The sequence below is a fragment of the Gossypium hirsutum genome, chromosome D13 (assembly GCF_007990345.1).
Source record: "Gossypium hirsutum isolate 1008001.06 chromosome D13, Gossypium_hirsutum_v2.1, whole genome shotgun sequence".
Taxonomy (NCBI): Eukaryota; Viridiplantae; Streptophyta; class Magnoliopsida; order Malvales; family Malvaceae; genus Gossypium; species Gossypium hirsutum.
In genome coordinates, this window is record NC_053449.1 from 1605786 (window position 1) to 1625493 (window position 19708).

The 19708-nt window shown below is 30.2% G+C and overlaps 2 protein-coding genes, 1 long non-coding RNA gene and 1 other non-coding gene across 4 annotated transcripts; 3 read left to right on the forward strand and 1 right to left on the reverse strand.

Annotated features, from left to right (window-relative positions):
* Positions 1 to 683: 683 nt before the first annotated feature.
* LOC121225543 (uncharacterized) lies at positions 684 to 2742 on the forward strand. The gene is made up of 3 exons (XR_005923407.1): positions 684 to 734; positions 1172 to 1246; positions 2549 to 2742. It is a non-coding gene; the product is annotated as an uncharacterized lncRNA (long non-coding RNA).
* Positions 2743 to 5495: 2753 nt separating this feature from the next.
* Positions 5496 to 5568, reverse strand: TRNAE-CUC (transfer RNA glutamic acid (anticodon CUC)). Its single transcript has one exon. It is a non-coding gene; the product is annotated as a tRNA-Glu (tRNA).
* A 2029-nt stretch (positions 5569 to 7597) lies between these two features.
* LOC107920373 (60S acidic ribosomal protein P0) lies at positions 7598 to 10836 on the forward strand. The gene is made up of 5 exons (XM_016850063.2): positions 7598 to 8962; positions 9063 to 9131; positions 9875 to 9973; positions 10059 to 10451; positions 10538 to 10836. The coding sequence occupies exons 1-5, from the start codon at positions 8705 to 8707 to the stop codon at positions 10682 to 10684; spliced, it is 966 nt and encodes a 321-aa protein (XP_016705552.1). The 5' UTR covers positions 7598 to 8704; the 3' UTR covers positions 10685 to 10836.
* Positions 10837 to 15688: 4852 nt separating this feature from the next.
* Positions 15689 to 18765, forward strand: LOC107918708 (NAD(P)H-quinone oxidoreductase subunit N, chloroplastic). Its single transcript, XM_016848292.2, has 4 exons — positions 15689 to 16298; positions 16384 to 16500; positions 17468 to 17553; positions 18547 to 18765. The coding sequence occupies exons 1-4, from the start codon at positions 15885 to 15887 to the stop codon at positions 18608 to 18610; spliced, it is 681 nt and encodes a 226-aa protein (XP_016703781.1). The 5' UTR covers positions 15689 to 15884; the 3' UTR covers positions 18611 to 18765.
* The last annotated feature ends 943 nt before the right edge of the window (positions 18766 to 19708 follow it).

Sequence of the window (19708 nt, forward strand, 5' to 3'; positions counted from 1 at the left end):
TGGACTGTGATAACACATGTATTCAAATTCCTAAGAAAGAATTTTACTTCCATTTATTCTGACCACTTATTGATTAAAAAGAAATCTACTCATTTATGGCTATGGCCAAGGAAGAAAAAGTGAAACATAGAACAATTATTGTAACAGCCCAATTTTCAGTAGTTTCATAATAGTGATTTGAGATCACTAAAATCGATGAAAAAGTTAGAAAAATTTATTAATTAATAATTATAAGTTAAGTTTGATTTTAGAAATATTTTTGAATTAGTGAATTTTGTGATTTAAAAGAAATTATTAGGTAAATTGAGTCGAAAACGAGGTATCGAGACCTCGATATTATAAACTGAGTTGTAAATATTTTTATAAATATTTACGAAGTTAGTTGTGTAGTTGGTTAAGTTTTAATTAAGTGAATTTGTCTAAATTGTGGTTAATTATGAAAAAGGATTAAATTGCAATAGAGATAAAAGTTTAATTATAGATTAAAGAAAAGTTAAAAGGACCAAATAGGCAATTATGCCAATTGTCAAAGTTGAGGCGGCATAAGTATAAAAATCTGAGATTTTTATGTGTTAAAAAAATATTATTATATTATTATATTATTATATGTATATAACAAAGAAAGAATAGAAAAAGAGAATAGAAACAGAGAGCAAAACGGGCAGAGAAGGAAGGAAGGAAAGAAAGAAAAAGAAAAAGGGAAATTTAAGGTTTCAAGGTTCCAAGCTCAATTGGTAAGTTAAATTAAGTCCTTTTCTTATAATTTTTGAGTTTTTGGAATCCTAGAGCAAAATACTACTTGATTTAAGTGGAAATTTTGGAAGTTAGTAGATTATCAGATGTTGTTCATGTTGAATTAATTGATGAATTAGAGGTTAAAATGATTGAATTTTAAGTTAAAAGTTAGTAAAAGGTTGATTTGTAAAATAAAATATAAGTTTTGAATTAATAGGGATTAAATTGAAAGAATCCCGAAATTAGGGATTTATGGGGAAATTGAAAAATTAAACTGAGTTTATAGTAAGAATTAAGAGAGAATATAGAGTTAGATTGGGAAAATAAAATTATTATTGATAATGGATTAAATTAGAATTTGGGCAAAGTTTAGGTATAAAAAGAAATATTTTAATGAAATTGTGTATTAATGATTTTTAATTGTTTAATTACGTAGCTAATGTCGTGTACGAGTCATTGCCCGAGAAAGGAAAGGAGAAGGTGGACAAGGATTGACTTGGGAGAAATTTCGGTTAGTATTACTATAATTCGAATTTAATTATTAATTGTTAAAATTTAAATTAATATACATGATAAGCAAATTGAGGTAAGCATCACGACTGAATTGAATGATAAATACGTATTGGTATTGAATTTATTAATAGTAATTGTTGAATTTTGAATAATATGTTTAGTAAATAAAAATAAGATGAATATTGATGTTGAATTGTACATGAATTTGATTGGAAAAAGAATTAAAAAAATATATATATATGAATGGAATAAAAGTGAATTAAATTGTGAATAAGTGTGATATATGTGAATTGCGGAATAAGTAGTAAATTGTAATGACGAAGAAATGATAAGTCCTTTTTGAAATAATTCTATAAAGTATTTAAATAAATGAGATTCAGATTTAATGCCCAAGTAGATGGAATTTAGAACTACCGGGATATTAGTGGCATGCCATTAAGGAACTTTAGCGCGCTCTCTGATATTAGTACGTTGGTGCTCTCTGATATTAGCACGTTGGTGCTCTCTGATTATTAGCACGTTGGTGCTCACTGATATTTAGCACGGCAGTACTCTCTGTTTAGCACATTTGTGCTCTCTGTATTTGTTCCGTATATCCGGGGTGTTCTGTAAAATCTACTTTGGGCTAAGATTATAAGCTGTGGACAAAAGTGAATCATTAATGTGTTAAGGTAAGTCTTATAAAGTTTATATGTACCGTTTTAGGCATAATGTGCCGTATTGGTGTGTTTTGGTTGGATCCGTGTATCCGCCAAGATCTGAGTCAAGTTAATAGGGGTAAATGAATAATTTTGATAATATAAATTTTTATTGAATGATCTTGAATATGAATTGAAATAGCTATTGTTAAGAAGTGAGAAGTGAAAATAAAATAATTTGAAAGAGTGAAATAATATGTGAATTTAACTGAATACAAGTTATTGAAATTTAGTTATGGATTTAATGAATAAATTGAGTGTTAAAAGATTTAAAGTACATATTGATTATAAATAGAAATGATAATGAATGAGTTGATAAATTGATTGAATTTGTATGAATTGGAATGAATTATTAGAATGAGATGTCGAAAAATCCAATAGAATTGAGATAGTGAAATAAGGTATGAATACAATTAAATACAAGAATTGAAATATTGCTTATTGTTATTAATGATCAAGTTGAGTTAAAGTATGAGATAATTAATGAATAATTGTAGACATAAATTAAATGTATATAATTTATCAATTAATATTATTAATTTGAATTATGGTAATACCACTGAGTATACCCATACTCAGCGTACGGTTGTTTCCGTGCGCAGGATTATAGAAAACCAGTGTTCGATCCAGCATCCGAAGTAATCCCGACCTCAGAGACATTTTAGTGATGTACCTTTCTATTGATAATGTGGCATGTACCTAGGTAATGTATATACCTAAGTGATGTATAGGGATTAGTCATTTTGAATGTTGTATCTATGATATTGCTAAAGAAAGAGGTGTGAGTATGTGATAATGTTTGGCTTTTAAAATGGTTAAGTATGAAAATCAAGAAAGAGTAAATTTTGCAAAGAAACAGAATTCAGGCAGCAACAGTGACGTAACTTTGAAAAATCACCTAGGATAGTATAAAATGAATTAGAGGGTGAATGATATATGAAATGAAATATTATTGAGTCTATTTTTATAGAAAAATAACGGTTTACCAAAAATAAATTTATATTTTAAGATATATGAATTTTAGTGAGACAGGGTCAGAACTGTTTCTGGAGTCCCCTGTTCCGAGCTTAGAAAATCACTAAAAATGGTATAAAAATAGTTATGAGTTGTAGTTTATATGTATAGAATCCTTGTTGAGTCTATTTTCTGTAGAAACAAGTGGTAATATCATATGAAAATTCTATAATGGGAAAAATTATTTTTAGTGGCAAGAGGTCAGGACAGTCGAGTGAAGAAACAGGGGAGACTTTAACTAATAAACTGTACTAATTGGCCAAACAAAAAATTCTGAAAATTTTATGGTAGAAATATATGTGAATCTAGTTTCATGGAAATTTTACGGAATTAAATTTCGAGTCCCGTAGCTCGAGTTATAATCAATTTAGTAACTGCTGCGCGATTAGGCAGATTACTGTAAACAGTGAAATCAATTTTCAAACCAAATTTTTATGCCCCGAATTAGTAAGATAAGTTAGGTAATGCCTCATGCTCGACTCCGGAAACGGTCTCGGGTAAAGGGTGTTACAATTATGTTATAAGTCCTTGTACTCTTTATAAAATTTGGAATTTAGTCCCTCTATTTTTTATATTTTAAAATTCAGATACAATTGTTAACATTATTAAATTTTTTCTATTAAAGTTATTGGTGTGATGTTTTGAAATTAAAAATCAATCCACTTGATCGCCATGTAATAAACTTGGATTTGTCAAAAGAATTCTAACCATGTCAACAATTGGATTTGGATTTTTAATCTAAAACATGAGACTAAATTTCTTGAACTAAAAGTAGGGGTCTAAATTTTAAATATGCAAAAAGTATAGGGATTAGAGCATATTTTAACCATCTTTTAATTAAGCTTATGGCATTAATATTTGGACAAAAAAATGATTGGTGGAATATGGATAATCATCAAAATAATAAAATATTGATATTAAAATAAAAACAGAAATTGAAAATGAAAGCCTTTTGCTTTTACGGCTAAAGAATCTATTTGATAAAGGGTCAAATAAAGCATACGAAGGCATGCTTATGAAAGGAGAAGAAAATGTCCCCACAAAAACCTGCTTTTTTTTTTGTTTCCTAGTGTCTACATTAATGCACCTAAAACCGTGTTAGTTCGAATGTAAAGGTGTTCACTGTCTCAAATATGGCTTGAGTTTAAGTTGTGTTGTTGTTTGGGCTTTTACCCTCTCTTGTAATTCACAAAAGAAAAATGTCCTTAAAGCAAAATTTAAAAAGTAAACTACACCAACTCTCCTTAAACTCCATTTAAAATTACATTTCGGTTATTTAACTTTTAAAAGTTACATAATTGACATTAATGTTATCAAATTGTTACATTTTTGTCATTCGACTGTTAACTTCCATTGAGAAGTCACGTTACACCTTAACTTTCAAAAGTTACATAATTCAACTTATTATAAAATTCACGGCATTAATGTTTCAAATTTATTGAAATAGCTAGGAGGCTTGCCGGCCAACTAACCCAAGTAAATTTGAGGCATGAAACCAACTTTTTCAAGTCCAATAAAGATTCTTTTAAGAAATTATCGTTGTTGACGGATTTGTCGCCTATATATGACGATTATTCATAACTTAGTTTTTTAAAAACTCACAAAGTTACCTACATGAAATAATTAATCTTTCAAAGAAAAAACCCAAAATCATACAAAGGAAACAGATAAAATCCAAATCCCAAACAAAAAAATTGAATTAAATAAACATAAAACGAAAATAAGAAACCAATCAAATAGAAAGACTCACGTAAACAAAGAATAAAAAAAAAACACTAACTAGACTTGTTAAAGAGTGGAGTTACCCATTGAAGCCCAAAGGCCCGTTTAAAATTTGTGAGGGTTTGGGCAAAAAAACATTTGACCTATTTAAATATAGGTTATGCTCATGCTTAAACATTCAAAGGTCGAGCTCGGCTCAACCCGTTTTTTAATTTTTATAATATATCATATTAAATTATTTTTACATATTACATATTATATAATTTATAATATATATAATTAATAGACTTAAATCACTTCAAAAATATTTTTTAAAAATTTGAATTTAAATCCCTTCAAAATAAAAATAAAAATAATACATTAATTCTAATAAATAAATAAAAATTTAGCTTTTACCTTGGTAGTGTTAGGTGAAGCAAATGAGAATCAAAGATAGAAAAGTTTGTGTTTCTGGACTATGGTAGTTGGTATCATACTAGTACGACTCATACTTGTTGGTACGCACTATTTTGGTCCTCAATAGTACCAAATAGTTTAGGTTCTGTTTTGGTGAAGAAGTCGGTTGTTCCAGTGTGTTTCAACTCATTTCGATCAATACCATAATATTTTATTATTTTATATCTAGCTTTTATATTTTTATATCTTAAACATTTTACTTTTTTATAATTGGTAATAGTCTAATGTAACCAAATGTATATGATTTAGTAGGTTCAAAAGGAAACCATGTAAATGGATGCATCAAACGAATTCTATTTGAAATGGCATTGTATACAAAAAAAACACAGAAGCCCAAAATAAAATTTCAAAAATTACTTCCGTTGCCGGGACTTGAACCCGGGTCTCTCGGGTGAGAGCCGAGTATCCTAACCACCTAGACTACAACGGATTTTCAGTGCTCTAGACACGTTAATCGTTATGGTTTATAAATCAACATAATTCATTGGGTTAATGCACTATTTGCCCCTCAAAGTTGCACCCAAATATCACTTTGGTACCTAAAGAATATTTTGTATCAGTTTGGTGCCTGAAGTTTTTAACTTTTTATCAGTTTACCCCAACCGTTAACGGAGTTAAAAAATTTGGGTAACGTGGCGCACTGAGGTAAAGTGATTTTTTTTAATGCCATTAAAGGATGGGGTAAAGTGATAAAAAGTTAAAACCTTCAGGTACCAAACAGGTAAAAAAATTTAGGTACCAAAGTGATAATTGAGTGCAATTTTGGGAATGGTTAATTGTTGTTGGCTTAAATCACAAAATGGCACTTAAATATTATTTTTTATTATAGGTGGTACCTAAATTACCTTGGCCATTAAAAAATATATATTAGCCAATCAATTTGCGACACTTAGCAAATGTTAAATATTATTTCCTTAAGTCTTTTTAAAATAAACATATTCATCTCTTTTGTTCTTCACCAAGGAACTCCAGTGATAGAAAATTGAAGAACCTGTCGAAAAACTCATTCAAACCTAATTTTTGACAACAAAAATCAAAATATTGCGAGTTTTTTTTCTTTTTTAATTTTTTAATATATCCTACGCAACACATGTAACACATTCAACTCACTTGCGGAAATATAAAAAATTCCACAGACATGTACGAGATAATTTTACTGTAATTAAATTTAAGCTTTTTAATTTTTTTTACACTTTCTCCTAGACCTGTCCATGGGCCGGGCCCGGAAAAAATTTTCGGCCCGGCCCGGCGCATTTTTTAATAAACATTAAAAATATTTTAAAAATAAAAAATTAAAATTAAAAGTATTTAAAAATTAAAAAATAAAAATAAAAAATATATATTTATTATATTCGGGCCGGGCCGGGCTGGGCCCGGGCAAAAAAGTTGTGCCCGATGCCCGGCCTGTTTTTTAAACGGGCCTCGTTTTTTTGCCCAAGCCCATATTTCGGGCCCATATTAGTACCTAAACTTTTTTCCCGTCAACTAATTTGATACTTTTTTTAGCATCATTAATTTTGAGACATATGGCAATATTAGACAACGACACGTGTCATTAATAACATCAAAATGATGTCATCATCTCAAAATTAAATAAAAAATTATTAATAAATTTAAATATATATATAATAACAAATAAATAAATAAATATATTACAAAATTTAAAAAAACTACAAAAATGTATAAAAAATTTCTCTTTCATCCGGAACAACACGATTCCATTCCTCTTTTCATTTTTTTTTCTTATTCTTCTTTCTATCCTTTATTCTTCTTCTTCTCCCTCTTCCTATTCTTCTAATCTTAGCCGCTACCATCATGAGTTGCCGCCATCCATGGCCTTCTCCAACTGGTCCTACCATCATCTCTCTTTCTCTTCTTCTCAAATATTGCCTTGTATTTCCAAGAAAATCTCTTTGAAGTCGAAAAAATCCAAGCTTGATCCTTGAGCTTTTGAAATTACACACTTCATCTACTGACGAGAGGCTAAGAAGGTTGCTGGTAGGCTGAGAGCGAGCTGAGGAGCCAAAGGAAGCAACAGCAACACCGTTGCCAGGGCAACAACAATGAATCAAATTTTTTGGAGCCTAGTAGAAGTTCTCCAAGTCACCCTTATAAATTTGATAGTTGAACTTGTACACTTTTATCAAATTAGTACTAAGGGTTTTTTTTGTACCATATTAGTACCCAAACTTTTTTTCCGTCAACTAGTTTGATATTTTTTTTAGCACCATTAAATTTGGGACATATGGCAATATTAGACAACGACACGTGACATTAATAACGTCAAAATGATGTCATCATCTCAAATTTAAAAAAAATTATTAATAAGTTTAAATATATATAAAATAACGAATAAATAAAAAATATATTACAAAATTTAAAAAACTACAAAAATGTATAAAAAAATTCTCTTTCATCCTGAACAAATCACGATTCCATTCCTCTTTTCATTTTTTTTTATTTCGTTTCTTATTCTTCTTTCTATCCTTTATTCTTCTTCTTCTAACCTTAGCCGCTACCATCATGAGTTGCCGCCATCCATGGCCTTCTCTGACTGGTCCTACCATCGAAACACTTCTCTCTTTCTCTTCTTCTCAAATGTTACCTTGTATTTCCAAGAAAATCTCTTTGAAGTTGAAAAAAAATCCAAGCTTGATCCTTGAGCTTTTGAAATTATACACTTCACCTACTGACGAGAGGCTAAGGAGGTTGCTGGTAGGCTGAGAGCGAGCTGAGGTGCCAAAGGAAGCACCAGCAGCACTGTTGCCAGGACAACAACAATGAATCAATTTTTTTGGAGCCTAGTAGAAGTTCTCCAAGTCACCCTTCGAAATCAATGTTTAAAAAAGAAAAGAAGCTCATTGAAATCTGGGTTTTGTCACCAAAAACTGGATTTGGATGAGTTTTCGAGGGATTCTTAAATTTTTCGTCATCAACACAAGAGATTAATATATCTATAAGTGTTTTTAACTTTTTGTTTTGAATTTTCTAATTAAAAATTGCCACGTGTCATGAAATGATTAATTAAAATATTTTTAATGATTGGGGTAGTTTGGGTAACGAGGCATAATTTAAGTACCGTTTTGAGTAACAGAGTATAACTTAAGTACCAACATGAAAAATTGGGTATCATTTTAAGTACCATTTAGTAGATTAAACCTTTTAAAAAGTAATTAATATTTTAGTATTTAGTCCCCAATTCATGCAATACGGATCCAAATGAAGCCCAAACACTAAAATAACCCATAAATCTAAAATAAGCCTTCCAAAAAACCCGAACCGAAGCCCACCTTATCCTTCAAAGAACGTCGGATCAAACCCCCAAAACCCTAATTCCCCTTTTCGTATATCCGCCACCTATATAAACGAACTTCAACCCTAATTTTCATTTTTACCGGCCTCCAATCCTTCAACACTTTTTTTTTTCTTTCACAAAATCGAACAGAGGTTAAAGTGACGGCGCCAATTGGCTGTCCGCCTTGACTGAGCTTCCGGCATCGTCTTGGCCCTCGATTTTGCACTTTAAAACCTTTTTTTTTACCACTAAACGTTTTTTGTTTTTAGAAATGGCAGTGAAACCATCCAAGGCCGATAAGAAAATCGCCTACGACGCGAAACTATGCCAGCTTTTAGACGAGTACACCCAAATTTTAATTGCCGCCGCCGACAACGTGGGTTCTAACCAGCTCCAGAACATTCGTAAAGGTCTCCGAGGTGACTCAGTTGTTCTTATGGGGAAGAATACTATGATGAAAAGGTCGGTTAGGATGCATGCTGAGAAGACCGGGAACCAAGCTTTTCTTAACCTTATCCCCTTGCTTCAGGTGCTTTAAAGTTTAAATCTTTATTTTTTTGCATAATATTGGGTTTTTAATAGTATTTGATAAATAAATGAACTGTTTTTGTGGGAATTTTTTGAATTAGGGTAATGTGGGTTTGATCTTTACTAAGGGTGACTTGAAGGAAGTAAGTGAGGAAGTTGCCAAGTACAAGGTATGTATCTTTATATATATTGGATTTAGATTTCAGTTCTTTTCACTTATGGTACTTTTAATGGAAAATTAAAAGAACTGCTCTTACTGTAATTTAAGAACATATGTACTTGATTAATATGTTCAGTGGCAGCAAGTTGAGGCTATTGTTATGTAATTTGAGATTTGGTCCCTGAATTTGGAAATTTGATTAGGTTGTCCTGGTATGATGAGGAATATTAAATATGTTCAATTAACAAATTTTGACAGAAACTACTAATGACTGAAATGATTGGACTAGGGTTTTTAAATCAAAATGTAGTGCATTTTTAACTTTTAAACTACATTGATCAAATCTCAAATTCTATACCAAGTATTGGGTCTAACCTTACATTTTAACCTTTAGAAATTTTGCATGGTTAGTGAAAAATTAGTAAATACAAGTTTATGTTATATCTCATTGATAAAACAACATAATTTAGTAGAATTAGGAGCTGAATGAAAGCTCCATAGGTCTACTGTTGCATTTAGAAATTTTTTGGTCTCAAGCTGCCAGTTCACTTCTTAATATATTTTGCTTGTTTACTTCAACCCATCTCTGGGCTTCGGTCCATATTTGTTGTTCATTTGGTCTTGGTTTGAACATTCATGTTCCAGTGTTTGATCGACGATTTGGAGTTCAATATTTTAAATTGCTTCATTCTATTTGTTTTTGCACTTTAAAAGAATTCTGTTGGGTTTGATATCGTATTTTTGCACAAACAGGTTGGAGCTCCTGCTCGTGTTGGTCTAGTTGCACCAATTGATGTGGTTGTTCCACCAGGCAACACTGGGCTTGACCCATCACAGACCTCTTTCTTCCAGGTACTGTCACTGTTCTGATTTTTGCGTGTTCTACTTGTCTGAGTCAAAACTCAATTCTGATTGTAAATTTCTTATTACGTTTTAGGTGCTGAATATTCCAACCAAGATTAACAAGGGTACTGTCGAAATTATCACCCCTGTCGAGCTTATCAAGAAAGGCGAAAAGGTTGGTTCTTCTGAGGCTGCACTTCTTGCCAAGCTTGGAATCAGGCCCTTCTCATACGGTCTTGTCGTCCTATCTGTTTACGACAATGGCTCAGTCTTTAGCCCTGAGGTCCTGGATCTCACTGAGGAAGATCTGATTGAGAAATTTGCTACCGGTGTCTCCATGGTCACCGCATTGTCTCTTGCCATCTCATACCCAACTCTTGCTGCTGCACCACACATGTTCATCAATGCATACAAGAACGTCTTGTCTGTCGCAGTTGCAACAGAGTATTCTTTCCCTCAGGCTGATAAAGTGAAGGAGTACTTGGCGGTATGGAATTGTCTTTCTATCTCGTTTTTATATCAGAATTCTCATATTAGTTTGAGCTAAATATTTGTTGCTGCATGCCAATCCAGGATCCAAGTAAGTTTGCGGTTGCTGTTCCCGCTGTTGCTACTGATGCGGGTGCAGCCCCAGCTGCTGCTGCTGCGGCAGCCGAGGAGAAGAAACCAGAACCCGAAGAAGAGTCGGATGATGATATGGGATTCAGTCTCTTTGACTAAGGTTGTATTATTATTTGTTTGGGTTGCAAGACATATCAGTTACAATGGTGTGGTTAGATTATTTTCTCTAGTTTCTCTCTTGTGTACTTTGATTGCTTTTTAAGTTTGGAGAATTTTTAAGTTTATAAAGTGTTAAATTTGATTTCGGTTTACATGGTTTGAATTTTAATTTTAATTTTTTTTAAAATCCATAAAAATACGAACTAATATAAAATAAAATAACATTATAATTCTCATCAAGATATATAAGAAGTCCTACTAGAGTTCTTCATAGCCAGGTTGGTTCTATGTATAATATTAGCACATTTTATATTTATTAAAGCTTAGTCTGGCTCAAAATATGAGTTTAGAATTTTGTTCAAGCTAGTCTAGCTAATTCAAATTTATTTTATATTTATTCATATTTAAAAAAAGTTGAATATATATTATTTTTAATTCAATATTTAGTAAATTTAATAATTTTTTATTTATTTAAATTTTATATATAATCATCTTAATAATTTTTAATGTCTACATCATGGTGGTGGTATTATTAATTAAAGATTTAATTTTTATAATTAATAGCATACATAAAATACTATTAACTTAAAAACGGATTGGGTTTAGGTCTTCAATGTTCAAACTCGAGCCTGGCTCATAATATAAATGTGTCATATGCTATATTCTTTTAAATTTTTAACAGGTCTTCGGGCCTGGACAAATAGTATGATCCATGAGCAGTTTTAGTCCCGAACAATCAAATTGATTCAAAAATGAAACAATGAGAGCTAAAGTGCTCAAAAGAAAAAAAAAAGAATAAGGACCAATTTGTTGAAAGATACAAACATCAAGGGCCTTTTTGATCTTTATGCCTTGAAATAGAAGTGTTATCTTTATAAAATTATGGGATGAAAGGTAAATTAAAGAAGAAAGTTGGAAGAAGGAAGCACGTACCTAATTTTTATTCGATTTGGTCCCAAAAGTCTGGCCATATGTTACATGATTGTATTAAAAAAAAGTGACCCCAACAACTCAATTACTTTGTTGCTAATCATCTCTCAAATATTCTTTTGTGGGATACATCCAATGATTTTTATGCCTTTTGTTTTTATGGTTATTTTTAGGAAGGTGGTTTGACATTAAAATGGGGTGCACCAAAAATTTATTAAAATATATTTGTTTGACCTTTCAATTTGGACAAAACTCACACGAGTGAAATTAAGGACTAGAATATAAATCTTAGCATCTCTTGACCTAATTTTAGATTTTTAATAATCTTTTTATATGAATAATTTTATCAAGTCATGATGTGCCATGATCTAGTGTTTATAATTTCTTTCTTAATCTCAAACTATGATTATCTTTGTTATAATAAAGGTTTTTTTCGTTTCATTGCAGTCAAATTCTGCTATCAGACCCTGTACTTTGTGTATGTTGAGAATTCAGTACGTGTACTTTAATCTGATTATTTTCAGTGCTTGTACTTTTTAGAATTTGAAAATCTTAATCCTGACGAATGATTACTATTAAATTCATTAATTTAAGTTTTGTTATTTTTAAAACTTGATGTGTCAAACATATGATCACATGTGAAATGCTATGCCTGTTTGTTATTTTCACATATTACTCACAAAAAAATCAGTTAATGGATTTAACGATTGTTATTTGCATTAAGACTAAAATCTTGTAATTCAAAAAATGTAACCATTAAGAATGGTCTAATTGGTGAACGTGGATTAAATCTATAACTTTACACATAATGTAGGACTAATAACGTAATATAATCAAACAGATTCAACTATTATCATTGGGTCTGGATTAAAATTTTAAAATTCAAAAAATATCAAGACCAGATTAAAATAAAGTACTAATACAGGGTCTAATACATTTGATAGTGGGTTGGAATAAGGCATTTGAAAAAGAACATGCAAGGATAGAGCCTTGGGAAATTGGGATATACTCAACTTTATAAAATCAATAGCATGATTCTCCAAAATCATTAAATTATTGGTTTTTGGTTTGGTGTTTGAAGCATCATCATCCAATTGTGTATATATATATATATAAAATAACATCTTTAGTCACATCCATTAACATTGAAGAATAATCTTCCTTAGGATCCAAATTCCAAGTTCACTAAATTCAAACCCTCTACTATGGATAAATTTTATATGTTTTTTTTGAGTTTATCAACTATGTTTTACATTTTGTAATATATAGAAAAAGAGAATTTCACTTTGACCCCTAAATATGAAAAAAAAAATATTTAGTCCTTTTAAAAATAATAGAATTTATACATGGTAAAATTATATTCTAATCTCTTAAAATTTTATAATTCAATTCTAAGCCCAAGAAAATTTCTGACTTTATCATTGACATGGATTCAGTAATAATATGACACGTCAACATATTTATCCAATATTAAACACTATTTTAATACCTATAATTTTATTGTTGTTGCGGTTTAAAACTGATTTTAGAAAGAAAAAAAAACACATTTTGAAAATGTAGTAGAAAAGTGTTGTGAAAAAAGTGCGATTTGTTAATTTTTAGTATTTACTATTGCTACAAAAAGTTGTGGTTGAAAGTTAGAATGTCCTTTTTTATATGATAGTGAAAAGTTAAAATACATGAAGTATAAATTTTAATTACTTTTTGAGTAATTAAAATATTTTTTTTTTGGTATTGTCTGTAGGAAGCTTTGGAAGCAAAGGAATCTTACGGTTTTCCAAGAGTTATTTATTTATTTATTTTGCTAATATATTACAGTCTTTATGACGTCGGGCGAGTTACATTAAGTCGAGGCCTGGTAGGCCCTGTGGACCTAAGAGTAGTCAATGTAGGAATTGTAGGCGGAGTTCATCATCTACCGGTTCTTTTAAAATAAATGTTGACGGTGCCCATAATCTATCTTTGGGTCTTGCATATTTGATAACAGTGGCAAGAGGTGTGTATGGTAGATGACTTTGGGGGATTGGAAAAAAAATTAGAAGTTGTAGTGTCGAACAAGTTGAACTCTAGCATGGGATTTCAAGTGAAAGGAGGTTATCTTTGAGATTGATTACGCTCAAATTATTAAAGGTATTCATGGCGACCTTAAAGGACAAGCGAATGGAGATCTGATCTTACAAATCCAAAAACTGTACAGACATGAATGACAAGTGGTCATTAAGTAGATTCCAAGAGTTTCTGCTTGAGCCCCGTATTTTTCAGACCAGATCCAATTGGATAATAGTTACTTATGGTCTATTTATAATGTAGTCTCCATTTTTTTGTAATCAATTCTCTATTATTACTAAAAAGAAAATATTTGGGTCCCCAAGAAGTTTTAATTTGTTTAAATGTTTATTTTTGGACACCATTTCTGAATAAATGCCTATCCACTACTTGTTGAAACTTGAAACAAAGAACCAGACCGGTCGTACCAAGTTGTCTTTTCCTATTATATATATATTTAAAAAAATTAATTTGTTGAGGACACTTTTTTATTAATTTATTATTAATACTACTATTTTTCTTTTTTCTTTTTAAATTATATTTATTCTTTTAAATTGTTGGTAGGCTATGCTTTTCGATTTTATATAAATATATTAAATTTTATATAATACAAATATTAATATATTAAAAGCTATGTAAATATAAAATATTTTAAATATGATTATTGTATAACAATTGAAGATTATATAAATTATTCACTGATTTGACCTATCGTATTTTCTAAAGAAATTAGAAGAAAACTATTACGGGTTAGTCCGGTATTATTATTGCGGTTGAAAAATACTTTTGAAAAGCTTAATTTAAAAGGAAAAAGAAAGATATTTTTAAAAAGTGTGGTTTGTATGATGTGAGATTTGTTAACGTAATGTTTATGAGTGATATCGATTCTAATAGGTTAAAATATAACATAGGTCCCTATATTTTATTTTAGTTTTCTTATTTTTCATATTTCAAAATTTAGGTTCAATTGTTAATACAATTGTTTTTTTTTTGTTAAATTATTTTGGTGTTATTTTGAAATATAAAAAAATACTCACTTGGTAGCACTATAACTAAAAAAATAATATTGTAATGAACTTGAACTTAATAAAATAATTTTAATAATGTTAACAGTAGAACTTAAATTTTAAAATATGGAAAATAGAAAAAATTAAATTTCTAGAAAAATAAAAGTACACGGGCTAAATTCCAAATTTACAAGAACTAAGGGATTTATGGCATACTTTAACCTAACATAAAAAATAAAAATAAAAGGATTATAGTTTGGCCCCTACAAAAATGCTAGAATTTTAATTTAGTCATTTTGAAAACCATAAAAAAAAATATAAACCAATACAAAGATAAAATTACATTTTAACTTTTATAAAAACATATAATTTAATCTCAGGTCCTCTCCATTAGACCTGTCTTTAGGGTAGGCCACCCGGCCCAACCGGAGGGCCCGCTCGAAAAGTGAGAGGATTTGGGTAAAAATATAGATCCAAAAATGGGCTTCAGCAAAAAACAAGGCCCGTTTAAGAAACGGACCGAGCCTCGAGTAAGACTTTTTTGGCCTAAACCCGACCTAAATTTGTAAAATTTAAAAAAATTACTTTTTTTGTTGTTTTTTTTTACTATTTTGTTATTATTTTCTTGTTGTTTGCTCACTATTTTGTCACCATTTCATTAATATGTTGCTACTATTTTATTGTTATTGTTTGGATATTGTATAACTCTTGTTTTATTAGTAATTTTGTTACTATTTTAGAGGCATTTGCTTGTTAAGTTGCACCTATTTTAGTATTATTTAAGTATACATAATTTTTTTAATTTATTTTTAGTTTGTTGAGAAATATTTATTTTAATGTTTTTAGTATTTTTGATGTATTATATATATATTTAAAAATTATATAAAAATTAACATGGGCCAACCAACTAGACCCGACTTTTAACATTTTTATCCGAATTAGGCTTAGACAATTTTAGACCCATTTTTCGGGTCGAGCCAAACCCAGACCTAATAAAGGAATCTAAGATTTTGGTTGAACCGGCCTGGCACATGGAAACGTCTACTCTCCATGGGGTGGGTGGTTGAGTTAAGCTCTTGTATGAGTGGGTACCTTTTACTTCCTTATCTTGTTTTTCTTATCCACACACCCTACAACACTTTGCTCCCACAATCTCTATCTGCAATTGTGAATGGATTTCCTCCTATTACAAACAAACATCAGCAAAACATAAGGCAATGGCCACTACTACAGCCACCTGTTTTCACTTACAAAACATACCATCATCACCATGGGTGAACAACACCAGCAGAATAACAACATACAAAGCCATGGATGGATCATTAAGAGCTTCAAACCCCCGAACCCAAACATTCATTAAACCCGTGAAATGTAGTAGTAGTAGTAGTAGCGGAAATGAGATAGGCATAGCCGATTTCATCGGTGGAGATCTATTAAAATTCGATTTAGGGCAATGGCTATCGGATGTAGAACAACACAAAGCCCTTGCTATTTACACCCCTCACGAAGGTGGCTACGAGGGTCGTTACTTTACACGGCTTCGACACCAGGGTTACTATTTCCTCGACCTTACTGCTCGTGGCCTTGGTGATCCCGAAACTACACTCACTAAGATCCATCCTGTTTGCCCTGTATGCATATGCTTTCAATCCTCTCTATTATTTTAACTTTGGTGCTTTCTCTATTTACTACAAGTTTTTTTAATTAAATTTATAGCCTCATGTTGGGAAGCAACCAATAGCAAGGTGGTATTTCCCACCGGAAGTTGATTATAGGCTCCAAGCTTTGCCTCCTAATGCTAAAGGACTTATCGTCTGGGTAATCGAAGCCAAGGTATATATATTGAATTAGCATCTTTTTTGGGTTAAATTCTGCTCTACTTTTCAAATTGGTAAGATTTAGTCCCCTACTTTTGGAATTTTGAAATTAGGTAAGCAACATTAGTAAGTAACCTAATTATAGGTTTTTCCTTTTATCCTTCAATTATAAAAAGTTACAAAATGGTCACTAAATTATTCAATTTTATCTTTCTGTCATCGGTTGGCTAACATAAAAAAATGGAAACATCCAAAAATTCATGATAATTGGGTGTCTATTTTGTAACTTTTCATAATTGGATGACCAAAAAAGAAAGAAAAAACATAGATGGGTGACTACTAATGTAGTTTGCCCTTTGAAATTTTAGTCTTAATTAACCCAAACAATAACAATTAAATTTATTTTGGTTAAATGTAATTACTAGTCATGACTCATGTATTATGTGTACAGTTGTAGATTTAGTTCATATTATATAATTAGATCATCCTAAGTTTCTATACTTTTCGAATTTAGAAATTTCAGTCTTGACGCAAATGACAGTCATTAATTATCTACTGAATTTGTAGTGAGTAGTACGTGGAAATAACAAATTGGCACAACATTATACATATGATAATATGTTTGCCGTATCAGATTTTGGAAATAGTAGAACTTAACTGAATGAATTTAATAATTATCATTTGGTGTGAATTGAAATTTTAAAATTTACAAACTACAGATACTAAAAATAACCAAATTAAAATATAAGGGTGAGTTTAGATGAGCGGTACGTTTTCCTGCGGTTAGTGTAAAAATAGCGGTGGCGGTGAGATTAGACACTGTAGTGATACTGTAGCGTGAGACAAAAAGTAAACTAAACGCACCGCACCATACCGCATCGTCCATCCAAACCCACCCTAAGACTTACACAAAGTGTAGAGAATAATAACAAAATTTAACTTTTTCTGCCGCCATGAATTTAGTAACAGTGGTCTCCGTATAGGTTTTGTCCAAGTCGGAGCTACAATTTCTTGCTTTGCTACCCACCCTCCGGCCTAAAGTGAGGGTCATTGCCGAGTGTGGAAACTGGTAAGGGCTGTTGATTTTTTTTTTGATAAAAATTAAATTTATTCATAAATTTTGGTCTAACGCGCAGTTTGATACATTAATTTTGATTTAGTATAATTATACACTTGAAACTTGAATTATGGTTAATTTGTATACACGAAATTTTGATTATGATTCAACTGCACACATTTAAAGAAATGGATATGTACATTTATTTTCATATTAGATTAATATAATTGCTTGTCTATGCAATATATCAATGTAAAATGGTACTAATTCGATAATGTTGTCAATGATTTATGAAAATTGAATTAAATAAAAATTTCATGTTTAAAATTACATGAAATTTGTATAATATTGCACATTAGATCAAAGTCATATATAATTTTGATATTTATCCTCTTTTTTATCTTGGCACATTCACCACTATAAAATCACACTTCCTATATGTTAGACTTGTTCATGGCCTAGCTATCTACTCTAACTAAACCCGAAGACTCACCTGAAGTTTAGGAGGATTTTAATAAAAATATTAGACTCAAAAAACTAAGCTCAGATAAATGAATTATGCTTGTTTAAAATATGGGTCGAGTTTAGACTTTGTATGTTTAAGCCCAAGCCAAACCCAACCCGACTTGACCTATTTTTCTAATTTGTAATATATATTGTATTATGTTTTTATATTATATAATTTATTACACATAAAAATTAAATCTATTGTAATATATACCCTTATAACGGAAACATTAACAAAAATGTTAAGATGTCATATATAAATATTTTTAAAAATTTTAAAAAATATAGGCGGGCCTAAATTAGGATTGGTTAGTCATTTATAAATATGAGCGGACTTGAACAGTATTTTAAGCCAATATTTCAAGTCGAACCGATCTTAGACAAATGTAAACTATGTTAATATTATGCTTAAACTCTGCTTTACCATGAAGATCACCTCTACTATGTATATTCCTATTTTCCAACTGAATGAGTGATGATTTGGTTTGGTGAACACAGGAGAAAGTTCATGTGGAAACCACTCAAGGAAATTGCAGGCCTAACTGCTGAGGATGGAGCATGAATGAGGAAATTATACAATATAATTTTTTTATTTAAATTGTGTAATTTACTTCTTTTTAGTTCTAATTAGAAATTTTATTTAGGTGAATTTAAATTACATGTTTTTATAAGAATTAAAATGTAATTTTATCGTTTTATTAGATTATAATTTTATAATTTTTAAAACATTAAATTAAAGTTATCACTATTGGAAGTCAAAATGTATTAATTTATAATTTTAAAAATTTAAAAGGCTAAACATGCAAATTTCCATTTTAAAAATTCGAGGTTGTGTTCACTACTTATTTATATTGTTATTTAAATTCTTGAATGAGTTGGTATTACGAGTCAGGCTGTGGCCATTGGTTATATATATATATTATTTAAACTCTTTACTGAATTGGCATCATAAATTAACTAGACACCAACTCGATTTGAAAATGACTAAACTATCATTACATATTTGAAATAAATTATATTCTTACAATGGTACTTTTAGCTTTTTTACATTTTTAGTAAAACTCGTATAAAAATTACCTATTTGATTTAAACCCATGCCACCAATATTTATAAAATTTATTCTTTACCACTTCAATTAAAGTTTGATTTTAATATTTTTATACATATTACGCGTGTTATTATTAATTTTAAATACTATATTTTATTATTTATTATTTTTAAATATATATTTATATTTTAAATAAATAATTTTTATATGTATACGCATGATAAAATTTCTTAACACTTAATACACTATTTATCTAATAATTTTTTTCCCTTGAAACAAAGCTATTTGCATTCCGCTAGTTAGTAGTTACATCAATTTGGTTTGAATTTTTGTGGATAAGGCTCCCTTTTTCTCTTGTTGCCCATTGCCAAATTTGTGTCTACTTTATAGTTTATTAAAATTAAATAATTAATTGTCGATTTAGTATTAGCCTGACTGGCATGGACATTGTTATCAATATAGGAGGACGTGGGTTCGAGTACGCTGAAGCATATTAATTCATACCGATTGAGTCTTAACTCGATTAGCATGAGCATTGTTGTCAATGCAGAAAGATTTGATTACTATGGGTGATTCTAGGCATTGTATCAAAAAAGAACCGATATAATCAGA

Bases quoted from the DNA above. Each gene is read 5' to 3' on its own strand.
- LOC107918708 (XM_016848292.2), top strand. From the start codon at position 15,885: ATGGCCACTACTACAGCCACCTGTTTTCACTTACAAAACATACCATCA. The intron at 16,299-16,383 runs GTATGCATATGC...TTAAATTTATAG, and splicing joins AGATCCATCCTGTTTGCCCT to CCTCATGTTGGGAAGCAACC. The intron at 16,501-17,467 runs GTATATATATTG...GTCTCCGTATAG, and splicing joins TCTGGGTAATCGAAGCCAAG to GTTTTGTCCAAGTCGGAGCT.
- LOC107920373 (XM_016850063.2), top strand. From the start codon at position 8,705: ATGGCAGTGAAACCATCCAAGGCCGATAAGAAAATCGCCTACGACGCG. The intron at 9,974-10,058 runs GTACTGTCACTG...ATTACGTTTTAG, and splicing joins CACAGACCTCTTTCTTCCAG to GTGCTGAATATTCCAACCAA. The intron at 10,452-10,537 runs GTATGGAATTGT...ATGCCAATCCAG, and splicing joins AAGTGAAGGAGTACTTGGCG to GATCCAAGTAAGTTTGCGGT.